Source organism: Ochotona princeps, chromosome 33 (assembly GCF_030435755.1).
Source record: "Ochotona princeps isolate mOchPri1 chromosome 33, mOchPri1.hap1, whole genome shotgun sequence".
Taxonomy (NCBI): domain Eukaryota; kingdom Metazoa; phylum Chordata; class Mammalia; order Lagomorpha; family Ochotonidae; genus Ochotona; species Ochotona princeps.
In genome coordinates, this window is record NC_080864.1 from 5,445,764 (window position 1) to 5,470,861 (window position 25,098).

The 25,098-nt window shown below is 58.6% G+C and overlaps 2 protein-coding genes across 2 annotated transcripts; one reads left to right on the forward strand and one right to left on the reverse strand.

The window, feature by feature from the left end:
• Window positions 1–390: 390 nt before the first annotated feature.
• Window positions 391–8,822, reverse strand: LOC101533288 (olfactory receptor 10T2-like). The gene is made up of 3 exons (XM_058657652.1): window positions 8,760–8,822; window positions 3,956–4,039; window positions 391–1,346 (listed from the first exon to the last, which is right to left on the reverse strand). Exons 1-3 carry the CDS (start codon window positions 8,820–8,822, stop codon window positions 393–395), a joined length of 1,101 nt encoding a protein of 366 aa, XP_058513635.1. The 3' UTR covers window positions 391–392.
• An 8,316-nt stretch (window positions 8,823–17,138) lies between these two features.
• Window positions 17,139–24,310, forward strand: ILVBL (ilvB acetolactate synthase like). Its single transcript, XM_058658157.1, has 15 exons — window positions 17,139–17,379; window positions 18,457–18,658; window positions 18,761–18,888; window positions 19,009–19,147; window positions 19,229–19,340; window positions 20,025–20,124; window positions 20,233–20,330; window positions 20,450–20,586; window positions 22,007–22,141; window positions 22,738–22,852; window positions 22,951–23,120; window positions 23,197–23,267; window positions 23,356–23,427; window positions 23,522–23,627; window positions 24,094–24,310. The coding sequence occupies exons 1-15, from the start codon at window positions 17,230–17,232 to the stop codon at window positions 24,270–24,272; spliced, it is 1,914 nt and encodes a 637-aa protein (XP_058514140.1). The 5' UTR covers window positions 17,139–17,229; the 3' UTR covers window positions 24,273–24,310.
• Window positions 24,311–25,098: the final 788 nt, after the last annotated feature.

The window sequence follows — 25,098 nt, forward strand, 5'->3', positions numbered from 1 at the left end:
ATATATAGTCCCGGCTGCTCCACTTCCCATCCAGCTCCCTGCTTGTGGCCTGGGAAAGCGGTCAAGGACGGCCCAAAGCCTTGGGACGCTGCACCCGTGCGGGAGACCCAGAAGAGGCTCCTGGCTCCTGGCTTCGGATCGGCTCAGCTCCGGCTGGCCATTGCGGCCAGAGTGAACCAGCAGACGGGAGACCTCTCACTCTGTCGCCTTCTCTCTGTAACTCTGTCTTTCACATAGAAATAAATCTTAAAAGCCTTTCTCAAATGCATTTGGGAAACATTCAAACGTGGCTGCAACCTCTGGCTCCAGGGACATCCTTTGGACAGAGGGAGAGAGGCAGTCAGACGCGAGCGCCCACTCTCCAGTTCCCCCACTTGGAGCCAAGTGTGGCCTCAGCCAGACGGCCTGCAGGTGCGCCCTAGAGTCCTGCGCAGCGCCACGCGCACCTCTTGGTTGCGCAGCGTGTACACCACGGGGTTGAGCAGAGGCGTGACCACCGTGTAGAACACGGCCACCAGGCGGTCGCGATCCGGGTGGCCGCCGGACTCGGGGCGCAGGTAGATGATGGAGGCACAGCCAAAATGCACCACGACTACGGTGAGGTGGGCGGCGCAGGTGGAGAAGGCTTTGCGGCGGCCAGCCGCCGAGGGCATGCGCACCACGGTGGCCACGATGAAGGCGTAGGACAGGAGGATGAGCAGAAAGGAGACCAGCACCACCAGGACGCTGAGGAAGAAGATGCCCAGGGCTGCGCGCCCGCTCTCGGCGCAGCTGAGCCGCAGCACGGGCGCGATGTCACAGAAGAAGTGCTCCACGCGGGGCCCGTGGCAGAAGGGCGAGGCAAAGATCACGCAGGTCTCTATCAAGGCCACAGAGAAGCCCGAGCCGAAAACGAGGGCTCCCAGACGGAGGCAGACCGAGGGTCTCATGATGACCGAATAGCGCAGCGGGTGGCAGATGGCCACGTAGCGGTCATAGCCCATGAGGGTGAGGAGGAAGCAGTGGCTGCAACCCAGGCCCAGGAAGAAGAACATCTGAGCCCGACAGCCCGCGATGGAGATGGCCTGGCTGTGCAATAGCAGGTGCACCAGCATGTTGGGGATGGTGACGAGTGTGTAGCAGGTCTCAGAGAGCGACAGCACGGCCAGGAAACGGTACGTGGGTGTGTGCAGGCTTCGGTCCAGGTGGATGATGGTGATGATGGTGGCGTTGCCGCCCAGGGTCACCAAGTAGGTGAGGAGAAAGAGCGTGAAGAGCAGAGGCCTCAGATGCGGCAGGTTGGAGAATCCCACCAGCAGGATTTCGGTCACCAGCCGTGTCCTGTTCTCCTGCTGCTCCTCAGGAACCTGCAGAGAGAAGGACAAGAGAAGGGACGGGCTCTGCATGTGCCCCGGGAGCTTCTTCTCCAGGCACCAGACGGGGAGAGGGTCAGAAACATCACGGCTGGATGCAGCTCCCAGCTCCAGGCTACCACCTGCTACGTGGTCCATGCTTGGCTGTTGCAGGTGTCTGGGGGAGTGAACCAGCAGGTGGAAGATCCATCTCTCCGTCTCTCCTTCTCTTTCTCTATTATTTTTCTTTTTAAAATATTTGTCTATTTTTTATCGGAAAGGTAGATTTACAAAGAGGAGAGACAGAAAGATCTTCCATCTGATGGTTCACTCCCCAAGTGGCCACAATGGTTGCAACTGAGCTGATCTGAAACCAGGAGCTAGGAGCTGCTTCCGGGTCTCCCACATGGGTGCAGGGTCCCAAGGCTTTGGACCATCCTCGACTGCTTTCCCAGGCCACAAGTAGGGAGCTGGATGGGAAGTGGAGCAGCCAGGATCTGAACTGGCACCCATAAGGGATCCCGGCTCATGCAAGGCGAAGATTTACCCACTGAGCCATCGTGCCAGGCCCGTAGGTGGGATGTTTCCAAGAAGTGAAATGGGGGTCCGGTGCAATAGTGTAGCAGTTTAAGTCCTCACCTTGAATGCGCTAGAAGCCCATATGGGCGCCGGTTCTATCCCCGGCAGCTGCTTGAAATAGGCATAGAGAGAAGAGAGACAGACCTCTATAATTTCACCATCATAATGGACCATGCAAAAAAAACCTGTCCTCTTTATTTATACAGAAGCAGTCACAAACTCTGGCACAGACTTTTACGTCATGGTGTTGTCTGCACTGGGCCGCAGAGTGCGGCCCCGAGCAGTACAATTACGAAGCTTTCTTTAGGGGCAGTTGGACACAGCTTCAAGAGGGGCACAGTTATAAGAGGTGGGTGAGGAAAGATTACGCGTTCCTTGCTTATCTCGGCTTGCCAGCCCCGGCCCAGGTCCGGGCTCCAATCTTGGCATCACCTGTGACAAGCAGACCCCGATCTTGAATGATCTATGGGTTAGTAAGGCTGGGACCTTGGTTGATGGGGATTGGGGCCATTGGCACTAACGGGCGTGTTGACCATTAGCACAGTTTGTTAGCCAAGCGAGTAAAGCGCTCTATAAAGGCAAAGAAGAATTGCAATTAGCAATGAGCCGTGTTCACTCCATTTTGATTCCAACTCTACAATGGACAAGTGGGTGCTTCCGAAGATAAATCTGCGAATTGTCTCACCTTCAGACAGGGCATCATCCATTCTGACGTTGCGGTAAAAAATCATCTCGCAGGGGCAAACAACAATGCCCCAGTAGATTACAGAATTCTTAGCGGGGTGGTCGGGTATCCTTGCAAAGGGAGGTGAAACTGTGCTCAGAGACATCTTCTTGGGCCCTCCATGCAGCGGGAAGCTCCCCCCGGTCCTGCCAAACAGGGGAGATGTTCTCTTCCAACCTTTGTGTCGTCCACACCTACTGCACGGACCCGGGCAGGGTGCCTGGTAGGTCATTGGGAAGCCCCTGGCTCTGTCCCCCGAGGTGGCAGCAGAGGTGGGATCTGCTATGACTTGGGGTCAGCCAGGAGACAAGGTTGGGGCGCTGGAGGTGATGAGCAGGTGCAGTGGGAAGGTGGGTTCTGGACTGCCTGAGGAGCTGAGCTGGTGGTGGTGGGGTCTTAGGAGGACGGGGCTAGGGAGCAGGCCACTTGGAGGAGGGCTCTGTCCAGCTCAGGGTGGTTAGGGCAGCTGGGATCTCCAGGCTAGCTAGGCTTGCCAGGACAGCGCATCCTGTGTGTGGGGGGGGGGCATCTTCCCCAAGGGTCCTGCTCCCATCCCAGAAAAAGCAAGGAACAGGAGGGAACTCCTTAAGCTTTGATGGGACATTCCACCACAGTCCTCCCCCCTCCCCTCCGACACCATCCCCATACTCAGGACAGCCGAGGACCTGAGATTTTCTCTGTATCCCAATGCACACATCACCTGAGCTCCCTACCCTCAAATGGTGGTCCCCAAAAGGAGCTGCTCCCAGGACCTCCCAGCCCAAATGTGCACACCCAAAGAGGTCCCTTGGTGGTGGGGAGAGATGTGGGGCTCTGTGAGTGCCGGCTTCTGGGGTCGAAGCCCATGCCACCTTCATGGGGACAGCAAGAGGGATTCCAGGTGGGCTCAGGAGCTGGGGACCAGGAATGTGTGGGTTTTCGGGGCTGGAGTGTGTGTTCACCCATGTGGCTGAAAGTGTGTTCACCCATGCGGCTCCAGATCTTGCAGAACTCGCCTCTCACCCCTGGCCTGAAGTGGAGACTACAGGTGAGCAGCGCACACCTGCTTGGGGGCAGATGTCTGGGGCGAGGGAAGGCGGACGGCTCAGAAGCTCGCTTGGCAACCCCACCCGCCCTGGGCGCATCCTCGTCTCCCTCACCCCAGGTCCTGTCTAGCACAGGCGACTGCAGCCACGGAACATCCTTGTACCTCCATCCTGGTCATCTCAGCCCACCCCCTCCCCCCGCCCTTTGCCAGTGATGGGGATAGTTTGCTCAGATCCGGCGCTGCCCGCTCCCCACCTCTCCGCGCGCTCCAGGCGCGCTCTGGCTGCCCACTCACCATGGCCACGGTGGGCGCGCACTGTCCCTTCCCGCATCGTTCTCTGCTTGACGCTGGAGCGGCTGAGACCTCGGGGTCCTCATACTACAGGGAGGGTCCCAGGAGTCGTGATCCCCGGGGGGGGGGGGGCTGCACAGCCACTAACGAGCCCCGCAGGGCGCACACAGGTGAGACTTTATTTTCTTTCCCTTCTCCCGGGACCGGCAGCCGCCCCCCGGGGTCCGTCTCTCCAGCGCCCCGGCACCCCAGAGTGACAAGTGACTGGGGGAGGAGGCATCTTCCGCTGCAGGGTTGTCCTCACCTCTTCACCGGCTGAGTGTTTTTTGCCCCTCCTGGCTCCCTCCTGCTGTGATCCGTGTGCCCAGTGCAGAGCTTTCTTCCCAATGTCCTTTTTTCCCTTCCTGAAGCGTTAAGGTGAGTGTCAACTTGACTACCAAGCTCAAACCAGGAGCCTGGAATCCAGTGCAGGGCTCCGAGGTCCTCTGCTGCTCCCAGGGTCTGTCTAGGCAGGGAGCTGGGATGGGAGTAGGCAGGATTCAAACGGAAGCATTCCAATACGGGAGGTAGGTGTCCTAATTCACGTTTTGTTGTTTGTTTGTTTGTTTGTTTTTTAATTGGAAAGGCAGAACAGTTTTACAGGGAAGAGACACAGAGAAAGATCTTCCATCTGCTGGTTCACTCCGCAAGTGGCTGCAGTGGCCAGAAATGAGCCGATCCGATATTAGGAACGAGCCAGGAGCTTCTTTTGGGTCTCCCCTGCGGGTGCAGGGTCCCAAGGCTTTGAGCCGTCCTCCATTGCTTTCCCAGGTCACAAGCAGGGAGCTGGATGGGAAGTGGAGCAGCCAGGACTTGAACCAGCACCCTGGGGGTGCGGGCTAGGGATGCTGGCATCTCCAGTGTTGGCTTTATGCTGTACGACAGAATACCAGCTCCTAAAACCATTTTCTTCTCTATGAATATTGGATATTTGCATTTTCCACCTGTTTTTTTTTTTTTTTTTTTCTCTACACGTGCTGACTTGGAACAAGAGGGCCTCTGTCTTGCCGCTGCTGTTCTGTGACTCTCTGCTGTCCCTTCCCATCCTAAAAGGTGAGGAGTCATAACCCCAAAGGCAGGGCATGCGTTGACGTGGACAGTGCTCTATGGGACCTGAGGGTTCCCTGTCCAAGCGATGCCCGTCACCTGGCACGGCCTGAGAGAATGCTCTCCCTGGCTCATCTTGACATGAGCCGGTGCTGGAGCGTGGGAGTCAGCCGATGGATGCCAGTGGAGGGTGTGCCTACGACACATAGGGTGAGATCCTGGCAGCTGTGGCCTCGCTCCTTCTGGCTCTCCTTGCTCCACGCGCAATGGGTATGCGTTCCTCACCGCCCCTTTTGCTCAGGTTAAGTTCATTCATGGTCCTGCTTTCATCTTCTCCTTCTCTTTCTTCTTCATCCTCCTTCTCTTCTTTTAAGATGTATTTTTCTTGGAAAGACAGATTTACAGAGACAAGGAGAGACAGAGAGAAAGATCTTCCATCTGCAGGTTCACTCTCCAAGTGACCGCAACGGTTGGAGCTGCGCCGATCTGAAGCCAGGAGCCAGGAATTTCTTCCAGGTCTCCCACACAGGTACAGGGTCCCAATGCATTGGGCCGTCCTCCACTGCTTTCCCAGGCCACAAGCAGGGAGCTGGATGGGAAACGGGTCCACCAGGACACGAACAGGCACCCACATGGGATCCCGGCACAACAAAGACGAGGATTTAGCCACATGTTTGGCCCTCCTGCCCTTTCTTTGTGACTGGAACGGTCTCCATATCCCACGAGCGCAACGCTTTGCGCCGTCCTCCTATCCTTTATGTCGGAACCAATATTTACAATGCAAATTTGCAGAACCAAAAAAAAAAAAAAAACGTCGGTTGGTCAGGTGCAAGGTCCTTTGCTTAGACGACCCCGAGTGCCACTGGGTGGCGCCCGAGGCGAGCTTCCCTGCGCCCTACCCTCCACCACAGCATCAGAGGGGCTGGCACGAAGGGCGCTGGACGCCAGCTTGGCAAATGCACTTCCCCAACCCCATGAGGACATCAGAACTCACCCCTCCACGTGAGTTCTGTCGCTGCGTCGGACCGTAGCCATCCAGGCTGTGTGAGATTTCATCATCTCTGCCCAATGCCTGCCCTGTCTTAGCCCAGGGCCCCAGGGAACCACGCTGCACCCTCTGCCTCCAGGGTTATCAGAAACCACCGCTGTGACTTTAAAATGAAATGAACAAACAAACAGACAAAAAAAAAACCCTCAGGGCTTAGCTTATTCGTGTGCGCCGCATTATCATTATTTTTTTTTAATTAAATAAGAAAGTTCTTTCCTTTACAGACAAATTTGGCTTTATTTTGCAGGGCAGAGAGAGAGAGAGACAGAGAAAGTGGAGCAGCTGGGAACAGAACTGGGTGGGTGTCCATATGGGATGCCACCACTGTAGCTTCAGGATTAGCCTACCATTAGACCTTCCATTTGCTGGATGGCTCCTCAAACGGCCCATACTGTCCGGTTTGGGCCAGGCTGAAGCCAGGAGCCTGGGATTTCCTCCGGGTCTCCCATGCGGGGCGCAGGGACCCAAGCGCTTGGGTTGTCCGTTCTCCGCTGCTTTCCCAGGCACATTAGCAGGGAGCAGGATGGGAATCCCATATAGGATGCTGGGGTCACAAGCGACAGCTTAAACCTCCGTGTTCCAATGCCCAGACCAAGGTGACTTTTACCCTTTTGTCAGTCAATGGTGACTCCCCGTGTGTCCATGCCTGGCTGTCACCAGTGTAGCAGCAGCAAACACGGGGTGGCAGGGACCCCCGGACACATGGATCTCAGTGTTCACTCCTGATAAGCGGGGAGCCACTGTCTGTCTAGAAGCATCCCCTATAACAACAACAACAAAAAGTCGTATTCCAAGTGAGTGAATGTGTGTGTGTGTGTGAGAGAGAGAGAGACAGAGGGAGAGACAGGGAGCCAGAGAGAGAAAGCTATACATAAACTCCAAATAAATAAGCATGTGTGTGTGTGTGTATCTATTTATCTATCTATCTATATATATCTTTTTTTAAGATTTTATTTATTTTATTACAAAGTCAGATATACACAGAGGAGGAGAGACAGAGAGGAAGATCTTCCATCCGATAATTCACTCTCCAAGTGAGCCGCAATGGGCCGGTGCGCGCCGATCTGAAGCCGGGAACCAGGAGCCTCTTCCGGGTCTCCCACACAGGTGCAGTGTCCCAAGGCTTTGGGCCGTCCTCCACTGCTTTCCCAGGCCACAAGCGGGGAGCTGGATGGGAAGTGGAGCTGCCAGGATTAGAACCGGCACCCACATGGGATCCTGGCGCGTTCAAGGCGAGGACTCCAGCTGCTAGGCCACGCCGCCGGGCCAGGAAAGGTAGAGTTTTGAAGCAAAGCACACACACAGACAGAGAAAGATCTGCCATCTTTTGGGACACTCCCCAAATGGCCGCAATAGCCAGAGTTTAGTCAGCAACCAGGAGCTTCTTCCAGGTGTCCCATGTGACTGCAGAGGGCACTGGGCACTTGAGCCGTCCTCCATTCTTTTCTCAGGGCACAAGCAGGGAGCTGGATAGGAAGTGGAGCAGCCGGGATACGAACCAGCGTCCGTGTGCAATGCCACTGCTCTATCCAGAGGTTCAGCCTAGTGTGCCACGGTGCGGTCCCTTAGGACTATGCCTTTTGCCACGATTCAAGGGTTAAACAAGCAAATGAGCCGTGTGCACAATGAAAGGTAGCCAGTGTGCCGAAGAGGAGGGCGTATCTATCCTGTGTCCTGGCGGTTGTCAGCTGAGCCGGGGGACACCACGGAACAGGTAGAGCTGGATGGACAGGCAGCCCAGGACCCAGGGGCCTCCTCCTTCTGTCACCCAGAGCCCAGCTCTGCAAGGGACGCAGCGGGTGAGTCAGCCGCTCACGGAGTTCATGTGAAATACGAGCTGTGCCCGTGGAGCCCTGGCACCATTCCTTAATTTACTCTGTTGACCTACAAATGTCAAAACCCTGCAGCCCTGTGCCACAGAAGGAAACCACAGTGAAAACAAAACAAAACAAAACAGTATGAGGACGGCACACGGTAGCCAAGCGGTGAAGACCCGGTCGGTGGTGCTGGCATTCCATAGCGGCACTCATTCTGGTCCCAGCTGCTCTGCTGCCCAGCCAGCTCCCTGCCAATGTGTCTGGGGAGAGAGCAGAGGATGGTGCCAGTCCTTGGGACACTGCACCTACATGAAAGAAGCTCCTGGCTTGTGGATTCCGACCGACTTAGCCCAGCCGCTGTAGTCATTTGTATAAATGACCCAGTGGGCTGGAAGGTTCTCTCTGTGTTACTCTGTTCAAATAAATAAATCAACCAGAACGGAAGGAAGGAAGGAAGGAAAGAGAAAACAAACATAGGACCCGGCGCGGTAGCCTAGCGGCTAAAGTCCTCGCCTTGAACGTGCCAGGATCCCATATGGGCACCGGTTCTAATTCCAGCATCCCCGCTTCCCATCCAGCTCCCTGCCTGTGGCCTGGGAAAGCAGTCGAGGATGGCCCAAAGCCTTGCGACCCTGCTCCCATGTGGGAGACCCGGAAGAAGCTCCTGGTTCCCGGCTTCAGATCGGCGCAGCACCGGCCGTTAACGGTGGCTTGGGGAGTGAATCATCGGATGGAGGATCTTCCTCTCTGTCTCTCCTCCTCTCTGTATATCTGACTTTGCAATAAAAATAAAATAAATCTTAAAAAGATTGTACCTGCGAGAGTGTTCCACTGCTGCCAGCAAAGCAGCCAGTACGTGGCGGGCATCCTGGGCCTGGGTAATGTCAAATTTGTAGGAACTATACCAGTGTGCCAGCATAGTCGCTTTTCTTTTTTCTTCTTTTTTTTTAATGATAAGTGAGTAAGGTGGGGACTCCAGACTGGGACACACCACCCAGGAAGATGGTCTGGGGTCACATTGCAATAGGAGTGGCCAAGGGCATGTTTGATAGGGGAAGAATGACTTTTGGGGTCTTGCAAAGACTGGGCGAGGGAGGTGAGACAGAGTGGTTTAGATGGGGAAACTGGAAGGCTGTCTGGGTCAGGCCAAGGTACCTCCCCACGTGGGAGACCTGGGTTGGACTAAACAGCATTGCCTCCTATTCAACGATGCATGCCGAAATGGGCTGGGGGCAGGGGGAGGAATACCTTACTGGGCTAGGCTGTAGCACTCACCCATCAGTGTTGGAGCAGGGGTGGGGCACATCAGTTGGGCTCGTAGCATCCACCAGAATGGCAGAGAATTGGATCTGGGGGGCAGGTTCTGTAGGGCACTTGTGGGCTCGCCTCCATGGGGCTTCTGTTGGTTTATGCAGAGAGCTGGCGGTGGTGACGGGTTGAGCAAGGCTGGACCACAGAATTCATTTGGCAGGAATCTACCCGACTTTCGGGGGGAGCCAGGACTGGGTGGAGGCCAGGCAGGACCAGGCTGCAGCACCCTCCACCACACGCACAGGGTGGTACTGAGGGCAGACCACGTCCAGCAGGACTGTGCCCTGCTGGCACACATGCGCTCTAGAAATGGGAATTGGACGTTAGGGGGACGCCTCTTCTAGGCTGCAGCTCCCAATGGGGAGCAAGAGAGCCATGGTTGGGGGTGGGCCAGGCTGGATAAGGCGGTGGCACCCAATAGCACACAGGTGGTTTGGGTCTGGGAGGCAGGTCAGGATGAGCTCAGCCACAGTACCCATGGGTGTACAGGGGAGCGGGATGGGGTATGAGCTGGTCCAGGCTAGGTTTGCACGTGCAGGAGCCAGGACTGGGGGCAGGCCTGATGGGGGCTGTTGAGGGTCACTCCAGCTGGGCTGTGGCACATGCTGGCATGTGTGAGGACTGGGTCTGTAGCAAGCTGGCTGGGCCGGGCCACAGTACCCATCAGTAGCAGCTTCATCCACTGCCATGTGCATTAAAGTGGTGCTGAGGACAGATCACACCTGACCCGGCACTGGCTGGGGCACACAAGAGTGAGCTCTGAGGTCACCCCAGGCGAGGTTTCTTGGGGGAATCCGTTACTGGATCGCTGGACTCAGATCATGGCCATGGGGAAAATTATCTGGGCTATCCAAATTCTCTTTTTAAGATTTATTTATTTTTATTGGAAAGGCGGGTATACAGAGAGGAGGAGAGACAGAGAGGAAGATCTTCCATCTGCTGGTTCACTCCCCAAGTGAGTGCAACGGCTGGAGCTGAGTCAGTCCGAAGCCAGGAGCCAGGAGCTTCTTCCTGGTCTCCCATGCAGGTACAGGGTCCCAAGGCTTTGGGCCGTCCTCCACTGCTTTCCCAGGCCACAAGCAGGGAGCTGGATGGGAAGCAGGGCCACCGGGATTAGAACCGGCACCCATATGGGATGCCGGCGCCTGCAAGGCAAGGACTTTAACCACTAGGCTACCATGCCGGGCCCCTATCCAAATTCTCCTAGTGACACCCTTGGAGCATTCTCCCCCACATTGGGGTCTCTGGAGCATCGTCAAAAGATTACACTCCACTCCAGGTTGTGGGGAGCCACTCAGTTGGGTCGGATGGCACCGCTCCTCAGTTAACAAGACTACGGGGAGTTTCTGGCTGTGTGGCAAGGTCCGGCAGAACGTCTCTGGTCACCTCATTGCTGCCTCACTCCATCGTACGGACACTCAAACACCTCTCTGAAGTTCCATAGAATTCTCCTGAGGGTGTTGTTGTTGTTTTTCTGCTAATGTGAAGTGATTCCTGTAACTAATCAAATTGATCAATCATGTTATGATAAAAACATCTTTAGCGATGTAAGACTATGACACACAGCTGAAAGTACACAATAGTACAATTGAGCCCACAATGTCTCCAAACATCCTGTTATGTACCCAGCTTTGTCCTGAAGTTGGCCCTAATATAAGTAATGTTTTCCTTAAGAAATGGCTTGGTAATATCTTTGTTTTTTTTAAAGATTTATTTATTTTTTACAAAGTCAGATATACAGAGAGGAGAGACAGAGAGGAAGATCTTCCGTCCGATGTTTCACTCCCCAAGTGAGCCGCAACGGGTTGATGCGCGCCGATCCGAAGCCGGGAACCAGGAACCTCTTCCAGGTCTCCCACGTGGGTGCAGGGTCCCAAAGCTTTGGGCCGTCCTCCACTGCTTTCCGAGGCCACAAGCAGGCAGCTGGATGGGAAGTGGAGCTGCCGGGATTAGAACCGGTGCCCATATGGGATCCCGGGGCGTTCAAGGCGAGGACTTTAGCTGCTAGGCCACGCCGCCGGGCCCAGCTTGGTAATATCTTAGAACAGATAGCAATCATGGAGGTACAAAGAGTTTGTTTACCATGCTTCTCCAACTGTTACAACACATGGTATGACGCCTTTTGGTTTCTCACCACGGAAAGCAGAAAGTATATGGGGACCTTCTAAAGGGAGACAAATGTGAACCTCCCACCCCAAAAATGACTTAAAATCTCAACCTTATATTGGCACTCATATTTAGGGAAAGAAAAGAGTTTATAAAGATAAAAGCAAGTTTCTTGCAAAGACCCTCTGTTTGTAGATTGGCTGAGTTGCCTTAATCCCTTTCACTGCCCTTTAACAAAAGAACAAAAAACAATTAAAGCAACGCTAAGAACAAAAAACAATTGAATCAGCACTAGGTGAAGGTGACGGTAATTAATGCATGATTTGATCATAAGATTTAGCAAAGAGTCTATGTTCTATGCTTTCATAAATTCCTTTCATTTATGATCTTTTCTTAACTCTGCACTCGTAATCTTTTTTTTTTTTTTAAAGATTTATTTATTTATTTTTTTATGGCAAAGTCAGATACACAGAGAGGAGGAGAGACAGAGAGGAAGATCTTCCGTCTGATGATTCACTCCCCAAGTGAGCGCAACGGCCGGTGCTGCGCTGATCCGAAGCCGGGAACCAGGAACTTCTTCCAGGTCTCCCACGCGGGTGCAGGGTCCAAAGGCATTGGGCCGTCCTCCACTGCTTTCCCAGGCCACAAGCAGGGAGCTGGATGGGAAGTGGAGCTGCCGGGATTAGAACCGGCGCCCAAATGGGATCCTGGTGCATGCAAGGTGAGGACTTTAGCCACTAGGCTACTGAGTTGGGCCAGTGCAAACAATATTAAAAATAAAAATTAAAAAGAGAAAGCAACAAAAAAGCTCTTGTATTCAGTGAAAGTTTAAAAACAACTTGTTGGGCACATCACTGTAGCCTCGTGGGAATCAGCGCTGGGATGCCACATGGGTGCTGATTCTAACCCCGGCAACCCCACTTTCCATCCAGCTCCCTGCCCGGAGCCTGGGGAAGCAGTGGAGGATGGCAGCGTACCCTCTTCCCCCCGCACCCAGTTTCTGCCCGGGGGAGTGTTTTCTCGAGTGACTGACTTAGCCACAGCCTGCAGCAGGCCTGCTCTGGTCTCTTGGACCACGCAGATCAGTGGGCGTCCCTTCCTTTGGTCTCCAGGAACTTCCTGACGCAAGTAACCCCAGGTGAACGGTGTCCTCCTCCGCGACGGGCGTTGAGCCTGAACATGCTCTTGCTTGAGCCCTGGCTTCTGATATCTAGGACCTGGGGCGTCTCTTTCAACTTCAGTGGCCTGTAGCTGTTCTGGAGGCTTCGGGAAGCACAGGGGTGGATGTTGGTGCAACGTTTCCGATGTACTCCAAGGCTGCCGCTGTTAGAAACCAGGTGGGTGGCCCTGGTGTGGTAGCCTAGTGGCTGAAATCCGCGCCTTGCATGCACCGGGATTCCATATGGGCACAGGTTCTAATCTCGGCTGCTCCACTTCCCTTCCAGCTCCCTGCTTGCGGCCTGGGAAAGCAGTCGAGGACGGCCCAATGCTTTGGGACCCTGACTCGCATGGGAGACCTGGAGGAGGAGGCCCCTGGGTCCTGGCTTCGGATCAGCTCAGTTCCAGCTATTGTGGCCACTTGGGGAGTGAACCATTGGACGGAAGATCTTCCTCTCTGTCTCTCCTCCTCTCTGGATATCTGACTTTGCAATAAAAAATAAATAAATCTTTAAAAAAAAACATAGCCTATGCTGGGTTTTGTCCTGGCTGCTCTATTTCCAAACCAGTTTCCTGCTAACGGGCACTTTGGGAGGTGGAACAGGTCCGTGGTCCCTGCCATCCACCTGGGAGAGCAGGATGGAATGCAGGCTCCTGGCTTTGCTAGGGTAACCCATTGCACCATAACACTCTTGTAGGATGAGCCTGATGGAGTGGGTTAAACCATTATTGCCATTTCCACATCGGAGACCCTATAATCCGGCCCCCTGCTGAGGTACCTGGAAAAGCAGGAGAGGCCAGCACGAGTGGGAAGATCTTCCTCTCTGTCAAAGATTTATTGATTTTTATTGGAAAGGCGGATATACGGAGAGGGGGAGAGACAGAGAGAAAGATCTTCCGTCCGATAGTTCACTCTCCAAGTGGCCGCAATGGCTAGAGCTAGCCAACCCAAAGCCAGGAACCAGGAGCTTCTTCCGGGTCTCCCACATGGGTGCAGGGTCCCAAGTCCTTGGGCCGTCCTCCACTGCTTTCCCAGGCCACAGGCAGGATGCTGGATGGGAAGCAGGGCCACCGGGATTAGAACCGGCGTTCATATGGGATCCCGGCACATGCAAGGTGAGGACTTTATCCACTACACTATCGCGCCGGGCCCATAAATAAATCATAAAAAAATATTTCCAGTTGTGAGGATGCCTTGATCTTTATTGCTTTGCTCCAGAGGATGGATAAACCGGTCCCATGGGTCTTGTGAGGCAGAATTTCTGGCAGATGTGGGGCCAGGTGTGACTCACACCTGGCAAGCGTGGTTGGCAGCCTGGCTTGCCGTGTTTGGCAAAGAGAGGTGGGAGTGTGCTCCGAGGAGTGGAGATGGGGTCCTGGTGCCTTGGGCCGTCCTCCAAGGCTGTGTGAGCTGTGGAGACGTACACCTGCCTGCTTCGAATCAGATCTGGTGGTAGTGTGGCTGAGACCTGGGGGCCTTGGTCCTCCATGGGCCCCGCAGGACCGTCGGGGCGTGGGAACCGGGTGTCTTCAGAGCCTGTGTCTTCGCTCAGTACGTCACGTATCTGGGGACCGAGACAAACTCTGTTGCCCCTCACCTGAAACAGAAAAGGACATTGTCTTCAAATTTGGAGCGGCTCTGCAGTCCAGCAGGTGCAGGGGCCGCTTGCGGTGCTGGCAAGAGTTTCCCATGTGTGGCACCCAAGAAATCTTTGCACAAGAGGATCATAAAAAAAAAAAACCCTGTCTTTCATACTTCTGGCTATTTCAAGGGAACACGTCATTTCGGTGAGAATGAGTGCAGGGTCGCAAGGCTTTGGGCCGTCCTCGACTGCTTTCCCAGGCCACAAGCAGGGAGCTGGATGGGAAGTGGAGCAGCCAGGATACGAACTTGTGCCCCCTATGGGATCCTGGAGCTTGCAAGGTGAGGATTTAGCCATTGAGCCATCGTGCTAGAACCACCTGCTTGTCTTTGAGGATTATTCTAACTTCCCCATCCTATGGATACAGCTGTGCAGCCATGAGATGTGCTAGGGGCGTGGATGCTCCCTCCGAGAGCCCCTGGGATGTCTCTACACTGAGCCCCAGATCTTCCTGGCATGAGCTGGATGAGGCTGAAGTCAGGTGCCAGGGGCTGCATCGGGGTCTTCCATGTGTGTGCAGGGAGCCCAGGCAGTTGGGCCATCCTCTGCTGTTTTTTTTTCCCTAGGGAGCTGGTGGGCAATAGAGCAGACGGGATTTGAACTGTGGCCCACTGGAGAGGCCAGTATCGCAGGCAGCGGCTTAACGCACCATGCCACGGCACTGACCTCAGACTGAGTTTTCAATGGAAAGGTTTTGCACGGCTCTTGGCGGGAGCGAGCCTTTGCTGGAGGGTGGCGAGAGGAGAGGCATGAAGACAAGGGGGGTCCTTCTCCTCCTGAGAAAGCGCTGCCTGGGACTCTGCCCTTGGCCAGGGGCGTCTGCCCCCCCAAGCTTCCTCTACCGCGGGGAGGACTGGCGGACTTTGCCACCTTGGCAGGAACCTCGGATCTTCGTGAACCAGGAGATCGCTTCCTTTTAGGTTTCCCTGCTGCCACCGGGAGCCAGGGACCCTGGAACTAAGGCCAACCTGACCGAGGCTTGGTCTCACTTTTACAGATTCAGAAGAGTGGACCAGGCAGGCCTGGTGACGGCTCAGTGGCTAAATCCTCACCTTGCAACTGCTGGCATCCCATATGGGGGCTCGTGCATGTCCTGGCTCTCCCACTTCCCATCCAGCTTCCTGATCACGGCCTGGGAAAGCAGTGAAGCATGGCCCAGGTCCTCAGGAAACTGCACCCATGGGGGAAACCCAGGAGAAGCTCCTGGCTCCTGGTTTCAGATCGGCTCAGCTCTGGCTGTTGCAGCCACGTGGGGATGGAAGATCTTTCTCCCTGTAAATGAAATTTGCCATACCAAGAAAAATAAAGATTTTAAAAAGGAGAAAAGAATAGAGAAGATAATACAGCCTTTCTTCACTGCTAGCTTTATTTTTTAAATAACATAATATTGTGCCCAGTGCAATGGTTTAGCGGCAAATGTGCTCCTCTTATATCCCCTAGAATGTAAAGTGGAGCAGCCGGGACATGAACCGGTGCCCATATGGGATCTTAGTGCGTGGAAGGTAAGGACTTTAGCCACTAGGCTATCGTGCTGGGCCCTCTCTCCCTCTTTCTTAGAGTGCTCCCAGGACTCCATTAAGGGGCCCTGCCTGATCCCTGCAACCTTAGTCACTTCCCCAAAGCTGCATTTTTTTTTTAACCCGACAGCAGGATTGAGTTCCACTCTGGTCGTCTCTCCCAGTGGACAGGAAATTTCCAATAGGAGTTTTCAGCAAGGCTTACTGCACCCTGGGGAAGCCAGACCCCCAAGTCACAGCCTCGCCTGGGGCCCCGGGCCCTTGTTCATCCTGCGGGCGAGGATGCCCTGGACCCGGAGCATCCAAGGAATGCCTTAGCCCAGCTCGTCACGACTGCTTCCCCACGCAGGACTGCGTGCTCTCGTCACCACGGCAGCTACAAGGCACTTGACCCTGCAGAAAAAGGACCAGGCAGCGGGGCAGCTGGACACGAGGACATGAGGGGGGTTTGCTTAGCAAGCAGGACGGGAGGCAAAGAGGGCCAGCTGCCATGGCTGGGGGGCGCAGGGACCCAACGACCCCCGCAGGGGCTTGCAAGGAGCTTTTTCTAGGGTCGTGGTGGCTTACAGACTGGACAGTGAGAAACCTGGGATGAAGGGAGACGCCTAAGGGGCGTGGCCTCTTCCAGCGGGGGGCGGGATCCTGCGAGGCTGGCCCTGCGAGCCAATGAACGGCGAGAGGGCGGGACTTGTGTGCCCCAGACAGCCAATAGCGAGCGGCGGCAGCGGCGGCGCAGGAGAGAGAGATGCTAGAGACGCCAGCACCCCGCGGGCGCCGAGGTACGCATGCGCGAAGAGCAGCTCTCCGGGGGGGGCGTCGCCCTGGGCGCCGAGCTACGCATGCGCGCAGAGCAGCTCTCCGGGGGGGGGGGGGGGCGTCGACCTGGGCACCGAGCTACGCATGCGCGCAGGGCCGCTCTCTCGGGCGCGCGCGCGAGGGGCGTCGGCCGCGCGCAGGGTCACGTGAACGGGCGTCGAAGGCCAGAGAAGGACCGTCCTGGTCCCTAGCCAGCGCCATGCCGCGGCATCCTGAGGCGGCCTGACCTTGGCCCCGAGCGCAGCAGGGTCCGAGAGGGCTGAGCCCTCCGCCACCTGGCTGGGCGGCCGTGACCGCGCCGTGCCCGTGACGTCGGGCGCGGGGCCGCCCCCTGCCCCCGGTCATTGAGTAATTCCATAGGTAAGTGAGGACAACGTGGCCGCCGAGGTTTCGACCCGCTGTGGGGGCGGCGGGGAATGCGTCCGGGCGGCGGTGACGTCAGATGCTGGCGTCACAGAGGGCGCGGCCTCGCCGTGGCTGGTGGCCGAGGGGGCGTGGCCGCGCCGAGGCCGGCTGCGGACGGGGCGTGGCCGCGTCTTTGCGGGCTGTGGAGGGGGCGTGGCCGCACCGTGACTGGCCGTTAAAGGGGGCGTGGCCACACGTGGGCTGGCCGCCTAGGGGGCGTGGCCTCGTCGTGACTGGCGGTCGAGGGGCGTGGCCTCGCCGAGGGGGCGTGGCCCTGGGTGGCTCGGCTCCAGGCTGGTGCCAGCTTCCCCAGGAAGGATGCGGAGCGCACAGCTCTTGGCACTGCCGTCTCTGCTCTAGGTGCCGCCTCATGGAGACCCCCGCCGCCCCCGCCGCTCCCGCCGCCCCCGCGGCTGGGAACCTCTGGCCTCCTTTGCTGCTGCTGACCGGCACGACGCTGTTGGCCGCCCTGCTGGGCGCCGCGCACCGGCTGGGGCTCTTCCATCGGCTGCTGCACAAGGTGTGTGTGTGTGTGTGTGTGTGTGTGTGTGTGTGTGTGTGTGTGTGTGTGAGTGTGGGTGGGTGGGTGGGTGCAGATCCCAGGGGAGTGCTGGGGGACAGCTGGACAAGGAGGGAGGGGCCTTACAGGGCGACTTGCAGTTTATCAGGCGAGGCCTGCCCAGGACTTTGCACCCCATGGCGTGCCAAGCTGTGCAAGGCAGGGAACCACGCCCAGTTCCTTCTGCAGGAGCCCCCGGGGGTCTTTTGGGGGGGGCTGGGAAGACCTCATTTCTGTGATGACTGCATTTCTTAAACCAAGAATGTGTGTGTGTCGGGGTCCCTGCTGGGTGACAGGTTTGCCACACAGGCCCCCTTGCTGAGCTTAACATCCTGGAAGAATCCGATCCCTTCTCCACTCCCCCCCAAAGTCCCTGGAAAGCCGGGGCTGTAGGCCCAGAGAGGTGGGGGGAGGTTGGAAGCTCCCTCCAGTCGCTGTCTGCATTTGGGCTCTTGCATTTTTGCTAGCTGGGTCTGCCTAGAGCCCTTCCCATCCTAGCAGGAGCCAAGGCCTGTGGTCTTGAGCCAGGTATGGCGTCTTAAGGCCTTCCCCGGGGGGGGGGGGGTGCAGACGGGGGGGCTGGGCAGTGCCTCTGTTGGCACGTGTGGCCCAGGTTAGCCAAACAGCCCTAGAGGGAAGAGAGAGGGAGGCCGGCAGAAGGGCTGCCAGGCCCCCGCAGGGCTGCCCAAGGACAGGCAGCCTCCTGCCCCAGTCCCCTGGGTTATGTCATCCGCTTCTCACCTCACCCTGCCTGGCTGATTGCCCCATTGTTCTGGAAGCATTGTCACCCCGTGGGGGAGGAGGGGTGCTTAAGAAAGTGTGAGCTGTCAGTCTTTGGATCTTGGCTTGGGCCAATTTGGGTTTCAAGGACGGGGATGTTGGAGGGTGCAGCCCCTCCTCAAAAGCCAAGTTCCCTGCCCTCCTCCACCCAACCCAAATTGTGCTCCCCAAGCCACCCTGGCCCTGCCTGCCCCCTGCCCCCAGCCTCTGACCCGAGCCACCCTGGCCCTGCCCCACCCCTGCCTCCCCCTGCCCCAGGTGGACAAGGCCAGCACCCGGCATGGTGGGGAGCACGTGGCAGCGGTGCTGAGGGCACACGGCGTGCGCTTTGTCTTCACGCTCGTGGGCGGGCACATTTCGCCGCTGCTCGTGGCCTGCGAGAAGCTGGGCATCCGCGTGGTGGACACCCGCCACGAGGTCACAGCCGTCTTCGCTGCTGACGCCGTGGCCCGCCTGACTGGTGAGGGTCCGGTGGCGTGTGGGGGGTTGGGGGGCGGGGAGGGGCAGGGCTGGGGCCAGGAGGCGGTGGTGGTCCCTGATGGGCCGTCTTGTGTCCCATCAGGAACGGTGGGTGTGGCGGCCGTGACGGCCGGCCCCGGCCTCACTAACACGGTCACCGCCGTCAAGAACGCGCAGATGGCACAGTCACCGGTCCTGCTTCTGGGCGGGGCGGCCGCCACCCTGCTGCAGGTGCCTAGGCCGTGGGAAGAGGGATGGGTGGGGTGGGGGAAGAACTCAATCTGTGCTAACTGTCCTCCTCCTCATCCCCTCCCCTCCCCCCGTGCCGCTCCCCCCGCACCCCAACCCCAGAAACGGGGCGCACTCCAGGCCATCGACCAGATGTCGCTGTTCCGGCCGCTGTGCAAGTTCTGCGCGTCCGTGCGGAGGGTGCGAGACATCGTGCCCACTCTGAGGGCCGCCATGGCTGCCGCCCAGTCGGGTACCCCAGGTGAGTGAGGAGAGGGGGTGGGGCTGGGCGAGGGGCGTGGCTCGCAGGCTGAGAGTCCCCCCCACTTCCCTGCTGCCACAGGACCCGTGTTCGTGGAGCTGCCCATAGACATGATGTACCCCTACTTCCTGGTTGAGAAGGAGGTGTTGCCGTCCAAGCTGCCCCGCGGCCTGGTGGCCCGGGGGATCTACTGGTGTGTGCGGGTCCAGTCCCTTCCTCTGACACGCAGCGGGGGAGGCTGCATCTGGGGGGGCTCGGGTCGGGGGGTGCACCAGCTTGCAGGGAAAACAAGGTGGCTGCCGGAACGGTAGGAGCCGGCAGCGGGGAGCACCCTCGTCCCTCTCCTGTTTCCCATCCTCCTCCTCGGTCCTCTTCAGCTGAAGTGCCAGGGCAGCCATGGGGTGATGCGGGGCAGGGGTCAGGGGGCAGGGCTGCAGGCACGTGAGCGTGAGTGCCTTGAACTTGTCCACAGCCTTCACTTCCTCCTCCCCTCCCCTCCCCTCTCGCCTCTCTCTCTCTCTCTCTCTCTCTCTCCCTCCTGCCTTCCGTTGTAATTGCCTCATGCCAACTTCCTCCCTCCACTTGGTTGCTGTCGGGGCACCCTGCCAGCGCCCACGTGCCTGTCCTTGGCTAGACAGAGTGTCCATGCCCCAGGCAGGGTATGTCTTCGTGTCTGCAGGACCCTGCAGCTGGACCGGGAGGAAAGCAGAGGCTCTGGGAATGGGGCGGATGTGTGTGTGTGTGTGTGTGTGTGTCCCCGTCCCCAGGTCCAGTGAGGGGTCTGATGAGGGGCGTTCGCTTGCTTGGGCAGGTGATGTGACAAGCAGTTGGCAGAGTCCCCAGCCCACCCTGACTCCTCCCCCTCTGCCCCCTGCAGGTACCTGGAGAATTACCTGGCCAACCTCTTTGCAGGGGCCTGGGAGCCGCAGCCCGAGGGGCCCCTGCCCCTGAACATCCCCTGGGCGCCCCCACAGCAGGTGAAGCTACCTCCCTGCCCCTCCTCGCAGGGGACCACTCTTTGCCCCTTAGTAGACCCACGCCTGGATCTCAGGAGCCCTGGGTGACGCTTAGGGCTCCCACCCCAGGTGCAGCGCTGCATAGAGATGCTGAGCCGAGCCAAGAGGCCCCTGCTGGTGCTAGGGAGCCAGGCCCTGCTGCCCCCAACACCTGCCAGCAAGCTCCGGTGAGACGCCCCGGCCACCTTCCTGGGTCCACCCCCACCCCCGGGCTGTCCTGTCAGGGAGGGGCTGGGGCCCTTGGCCGTCTGACCTCCCATCTGCTCCATTGCCCCCCACCCCCCAGGGCTGCCGTGGAGACCCTGGGCATCCCCTGCTTCCTTGGGGGGATGGCACGGGGTCTGCTGGGCCGCAACCACCCCCTCCACATCCGGCAGAACCGCGGGGCCGCCCTGAAGAAGGCTGACGTGGTCGTGTTGGCAGGTGGGCCCTCCCTGCCCACACCCAGCTCTTCTCCTGCCCTGTCTCCCCCCCGCCACCCCCGTGACCCTGCCCCTGCTCATCAGGGTCTTGTTAGGGACCCCCACCCAGGGATCACCTGCCTCTGCAGGCAAGCCTGCAGCTGTGTGTGGTGGCCTGGGTCTCCCCTGGCAGGTGACCTCCAGGGCACACCGTCCCATACTCTGCGTTTTTTTTTTTTTAAGATTTATTTATTTTTATTGGAAAGTCAGATATACAGAGAGGAGGAGAGACAGAGAGGAAGATCTTCCGTCCGATGATTCACTCCCCAAGTGGCTAGCTGTGCTGATCTGAAGCCGGGAGCCAGGAGCCTCTTCCGGGTCTCCCACGTGGGTGCAGGGTCCCGAGGCTTTGGACCATCCTCTGTTGCTTTCCCAGGCCACAGGCAGGGAGCTGGATGGGAAGTGGGGGCTACCTGGGCACAAACCAGCACTCATGGGACCCTGGTGCGTGCAAGGCGAGGAACTTTAGCTGCCAGGCTACCGTGACAGACCCTGCATTTTGAAGATTTTTGTGAATTTGTGGTTTTATTTAGAAGGCACAGAGAGAGAGAGAGAGTTCTCCTGTCTGCTGGCTCATCCCCCAGATGCCGGCAACATCTGGGCCAGGAGCCTGGGACTCCAATCTGGGTCTCGCACGTGGGCGGAGGCGGGACCGGAGCCCGTGAGCCATCACCGGCGGCCTCCTTGGGTGTGCCTGAGCAGGAAGCTGCACTCCGAGGTGGAGCCGCTGGGACTGAACCTCAGGCCACGCTCCTGTGGGGTGCAGGACTGGACCTGACGCTTTGGTGTGGGGCACTGGCACACCAATGGCAGCTTACGTTGAAGTGCCACAGTGCCAGCCCTGTACGGCTCCCAAAAATTCTGGGATTAAATAGATAAACTTGTGGGGCCAGCATATGGTATAGCAGGTTAAACCTCTGCCTGCAACACCAACATCCCATAGGAGCACCAGTTCAAGTCCCAGCTGCTCCTCTTCCACTCCAGCTCGTAGCTTAAAAGCAGCGGAGGATGGCCCAAGTGCTTTGGGGGGCCCCCCGCACTCACACGAGAGGCCGGGATGAGCTTCCTGGCTGCTGGCTCCATCCTGGCTGGATCCCACCTGTTTTGGCCACTTGGCGGAAGATGTCTCCATTTCATCCTCTCTCTGTCGTCCCGCCTTTCGAATAATTATGTCTAAAACAAAACAAAAAGGCGCTGTCCAGGCCAGCTTAGCTCAGGCAGCGACGGGGAGCTCCTGACACACAGCTACAAGGGACAGGGAGGGACAGGGAGGGCCGGGGACCCTGGTGTGCGCCAGCCGTCACAGCGGATCAGGGAGGACCCTGGTCCTGGGCCATGCTGAGCAGGCCCCCCCCCCGCCCCCGCCCGGCTCCTGACCCCAGGGATCGTGTGTGACTTCCGCCTGTCCTACGGCCGCGTCCTCAGTCGGAGCTGCAAAGTCATTATTGCCAATCGCAACCGGGACGAGATGCTGCTCAACTCGGACATCTTCTGGAAGCCACAGGAGGCCGTGCAGGGTGAGCCCGGGCCGCCCTTCCCCCGCGCCCATCCTGCTGGTTCCTCCCCAGGCCCCGTGCAGGCCGGCCTGGGCTTGGTACTGGCTCCTGTGGAGGGAGGCATGGGTGTGTGCCCGTCAACACCTGGCTCCCCACCCCGGGGACGGGGCCCGCTCCGACCCACTGAGGTCCTTGCGCTGCCGTGTGCCCATGCTACCTCCTGCTTTCTGGGAGAGTTGACTCGAGCCGCTGGACCAGGCGACCGAAGAGACTGGCCTAGAGTGGGGCCGCATAAGGGTTGACTTTCCATGATGGGAGCCCCTGCCAGTCATTGGCTCACTCTGCTGCCATGGACCCCACGGAGGGGCATGAATGGTTTAGCTGATGTGTTTTTTAGGCAGCATGGACAGGGCCTGGGCAGCGAGGGGCGGATGTGGGGCGGGGAAAGGCTGGCAGTGGTCATGGTGTGTCCCCCTCTTCTGCGCTGGCCACCTGCTTTGCCCGAGAGCGCCCCCTGGCCGGCATGTGGGTACTGCTGTTGGCTGCCTGTGGGGTTCTGCAGGGGGAGCAGTGGGAGGTGCGGGAGGGTTGCAGTTCTGTCCCCTTTCTCTGCCCAGGGGATGTAGGTTCCTTCGTGCTGAAGCTGGCGGGAGGCCTCGAGGGCCAGAAGTGGCCCTCGGACTGGGTGGAGGAGCTGCGGGAAGCCGACCGCCAGAAGGAGAAGACCTTTCGGTGCAGTGCGGGGCAGGGTGCGGCCAGGGAGGTTTCTGGGCTGGCTCTGGCTGTGTGTGGGGGGGAGTGCCCTGCTCACCTGCAGCGCCCTGTGGCAGGGAGAAGGCGGCGAAGCCCGTGGCCCAGCACCTGAACCCGGTGCGGGTGCTGCAGCTGGTGGAGGAAGTTCTGCCCGACAACTCGGTTCTGGTGGTCGATGGTGGTGACTTTGTGGGCACCGCTGCCCACCTGGTGCAACCCCGCAGCCCCCTGCGCTGGCTTGATCCTGGTAAGACAGGTCTGCCTCCCCGGGTGGCGCTCCCTGGGGTGCTCCTCATCCACCTGGCTGTCTGTCCCTCCTCTAGGGGCCTTTGGGACGCTTGGAGTCGGGGCGGGATTCGCACTAGGTGCCAAGCTGTGCCTACCAGATGCCGAGGTGAGGCCCGGGAGCCTGGGGGAGGGGGGCGTGCTGCTGCTGCCTGGGGTGGGGAGCACAGCCCACTCTGCCGCCTCCTCCTCTCTAGGTGTGGTGCCTGTTTGGGGATGGGGCCTTTGGCTATAGCCTCATCGAATTTGACACGTTTGTCAGACACAAGGTGAGCCCGGCTGCTGTCGGGGGAGAGCCTGGGGCCCAGGGGCTGCTGTTGGCTGCTGGAGGCCACAGCCTGGCCCTGTCCTCCGACCCCGTAGGTACCAGTGATTGCACTGATAGGAAACGATGCGTGCTGGACCCAGATCGCTCGGGAGCAGGTGCCCATCCTGGGCAGCAGCGTGGCCTGTGGCCTGGATTACACTGGTGAGCGGCCTGAGGAGGGGCCAGCCAGAGCATGTGGCAGGCCCTGCCGGGCTCTCTCTTTTCCATGCCATCTCTCAGTCCCTGGGCCGCCTGACCCTGTCCCTGGGCCCAGCCGCGTGATGGGTCGGGTCCCTGCCGCCTGACCCTGTCCCTGGGCCCAGCCGCGTGATGGGTCGGGTCCCTGCCGCCTGACCCTGTCCCTGGGCCCAGCCGCGTGATGGGTCAGGTCCCTGCCACCTAACCCTGTCCCCAGGCTGGCTGCATTATGGGCTGGGTCCCTGCCACCTGACCCTGGGCCCAGCCACGGATGGGCTGGGTCTCTGTCATCTGACCCTGTCCCCAGGCCAGCTGTCCGACTCTGTCCCTGAGCCCCAACTGTGTGTGCCATCTGACCCAGTCCCCAGGTCAGGCCAGCCGTGTGACAGGCTGGCGCCCTGCTTACATCTGATTTGATGTCCTTTTTCAGCTTATCACAAGGCAGCCATGGGGCTGGGGGCCCAGGGCCTGCTGCTGTCCCAGGACAATGAGGACCAGGTGACAAGCACGCTCCGTGAGGCCCAGAAGCAGTGCCAAGACGGCCACGCAGTGGTGGTCAACATCCTCATTGGCAGGACGGACTTCCGGGATGGTGCCCTGGCCGTCTAAGGCTGCGGGTCGGTGCGCCCAGCCCCTCTCCCTGCCCCAGGCCCTTCCTGCCTCACAGAGTGGACCCACCAGGGCCTAGCACCTGTGTGCAGTATCGGTTTATTGTCCAGAGAGAAGTGAAAGAGGGGCCCCTTCCTGGGCGCCACCAAGTCCCTCCGCGGTGGTCCCTCCAGCGCCAGCGTGGCGGCAAGGCAAGCCACACGACACGCACACATGGGTCAATAAATACGTTCCGTACCAGAAATCTCCCCCAGCCTGATGCCTCAGGTGGGGCCCCTCCTGTGCGGGAGGGTTTAAGTGCTCTGTTTTTGGTTTTTTTGGGGGGTGGGTGGTGGTGGTGGTGGTAAGAAGGCAGTGTGTGTGTGTGTGTGTGTGTGTGAGAGGGGGCCACACCCTGGCATCTCAGATTGCCACAGGGAGGCCAGTGCTGAGGAAGGGGTGGCGTGATCACAGTTTTCTTTTCTCCTCCTTTGTCTCCAGGGTAGAGGGGCTGACCCTTGCTCCCTGACACACACACACACACACCCCATCCCCGTGTCCCCCAGCACCTCGTGAGCGTCCTTGCCAGGGGCACGCCGGGGGCAGGGGGGGGACAAGGCAGTGCAGGGCTCAGAAGCTAATACTGATTGGGTTGGCAGCAGCAAGAAGACTTGGGGTGGTGGCGGCGGTGGCAGAGCTGGGCATCCCACCATCCCGATGCCACCCGGGGCTCGGGGGAAGGTCTGAGGCCAGCCTGGCAGAGCTGGGCGAAAACCGCCTTTGCACAAGAGAAAGCCCCCTGGGCGGAAGGACAGTGAGCCCAGGACAGCAGGGCTGGGGGGCAGGG

What these genes read in the sequence shown, in the direction of transcription:
- ILVBL (XM_058658157.1), top strand. Translation starts at nt 17,230, where the DNA reads ATGGAGACCCCCGCCGCCCCCGCCGCTCCCGCCGCCCCCGCGGCTGGG. An exon ending in CAGAAGGAGAAGACCTTTCG is followed by an intron (nt 22,853 to 22,950) that starts GTGCAGTGCGGG and finishes GCCCTGTGGCAG; the next exon opens with GGAGAAGGCGGCGAAGCCCG. An exon ending in CCTGCGCTGGCTTGATCCTG is followed by an intron (nt 23,121 to 23,196) that starts GTAAGACAGGTC and finishes TCCCTCCTCTAG; the next exon opens with GGGCCTTTGGGACGCTTGGA.
- LOC101533288 (XM_058657652.1), bottom strand. Translation starts at nt 8,822, where the DNA reads ATGCTGGCACACTGGTATAGTTCCTACAAATTTGACATTACCCAGGCC. An exon ending in AGGCCCAGGATGCCCGCCAC is followed by an intron (nt 4,040 to 8,759) that starts GTACTGGCTGCT and finishes CCCTCCCTGTAG; the next exon opens with TATGAGGACCCCGAGGTCTC. An exon ending in GCGCGCCCACCGTGGCCATG is followed by an intron (nt 1,347 to 3,955) that starts GTGAGTGGGCAG and finishes TTCTCTCTGCAG; the next exon opens with GTTCCTGAGGAGCAGCAGGA.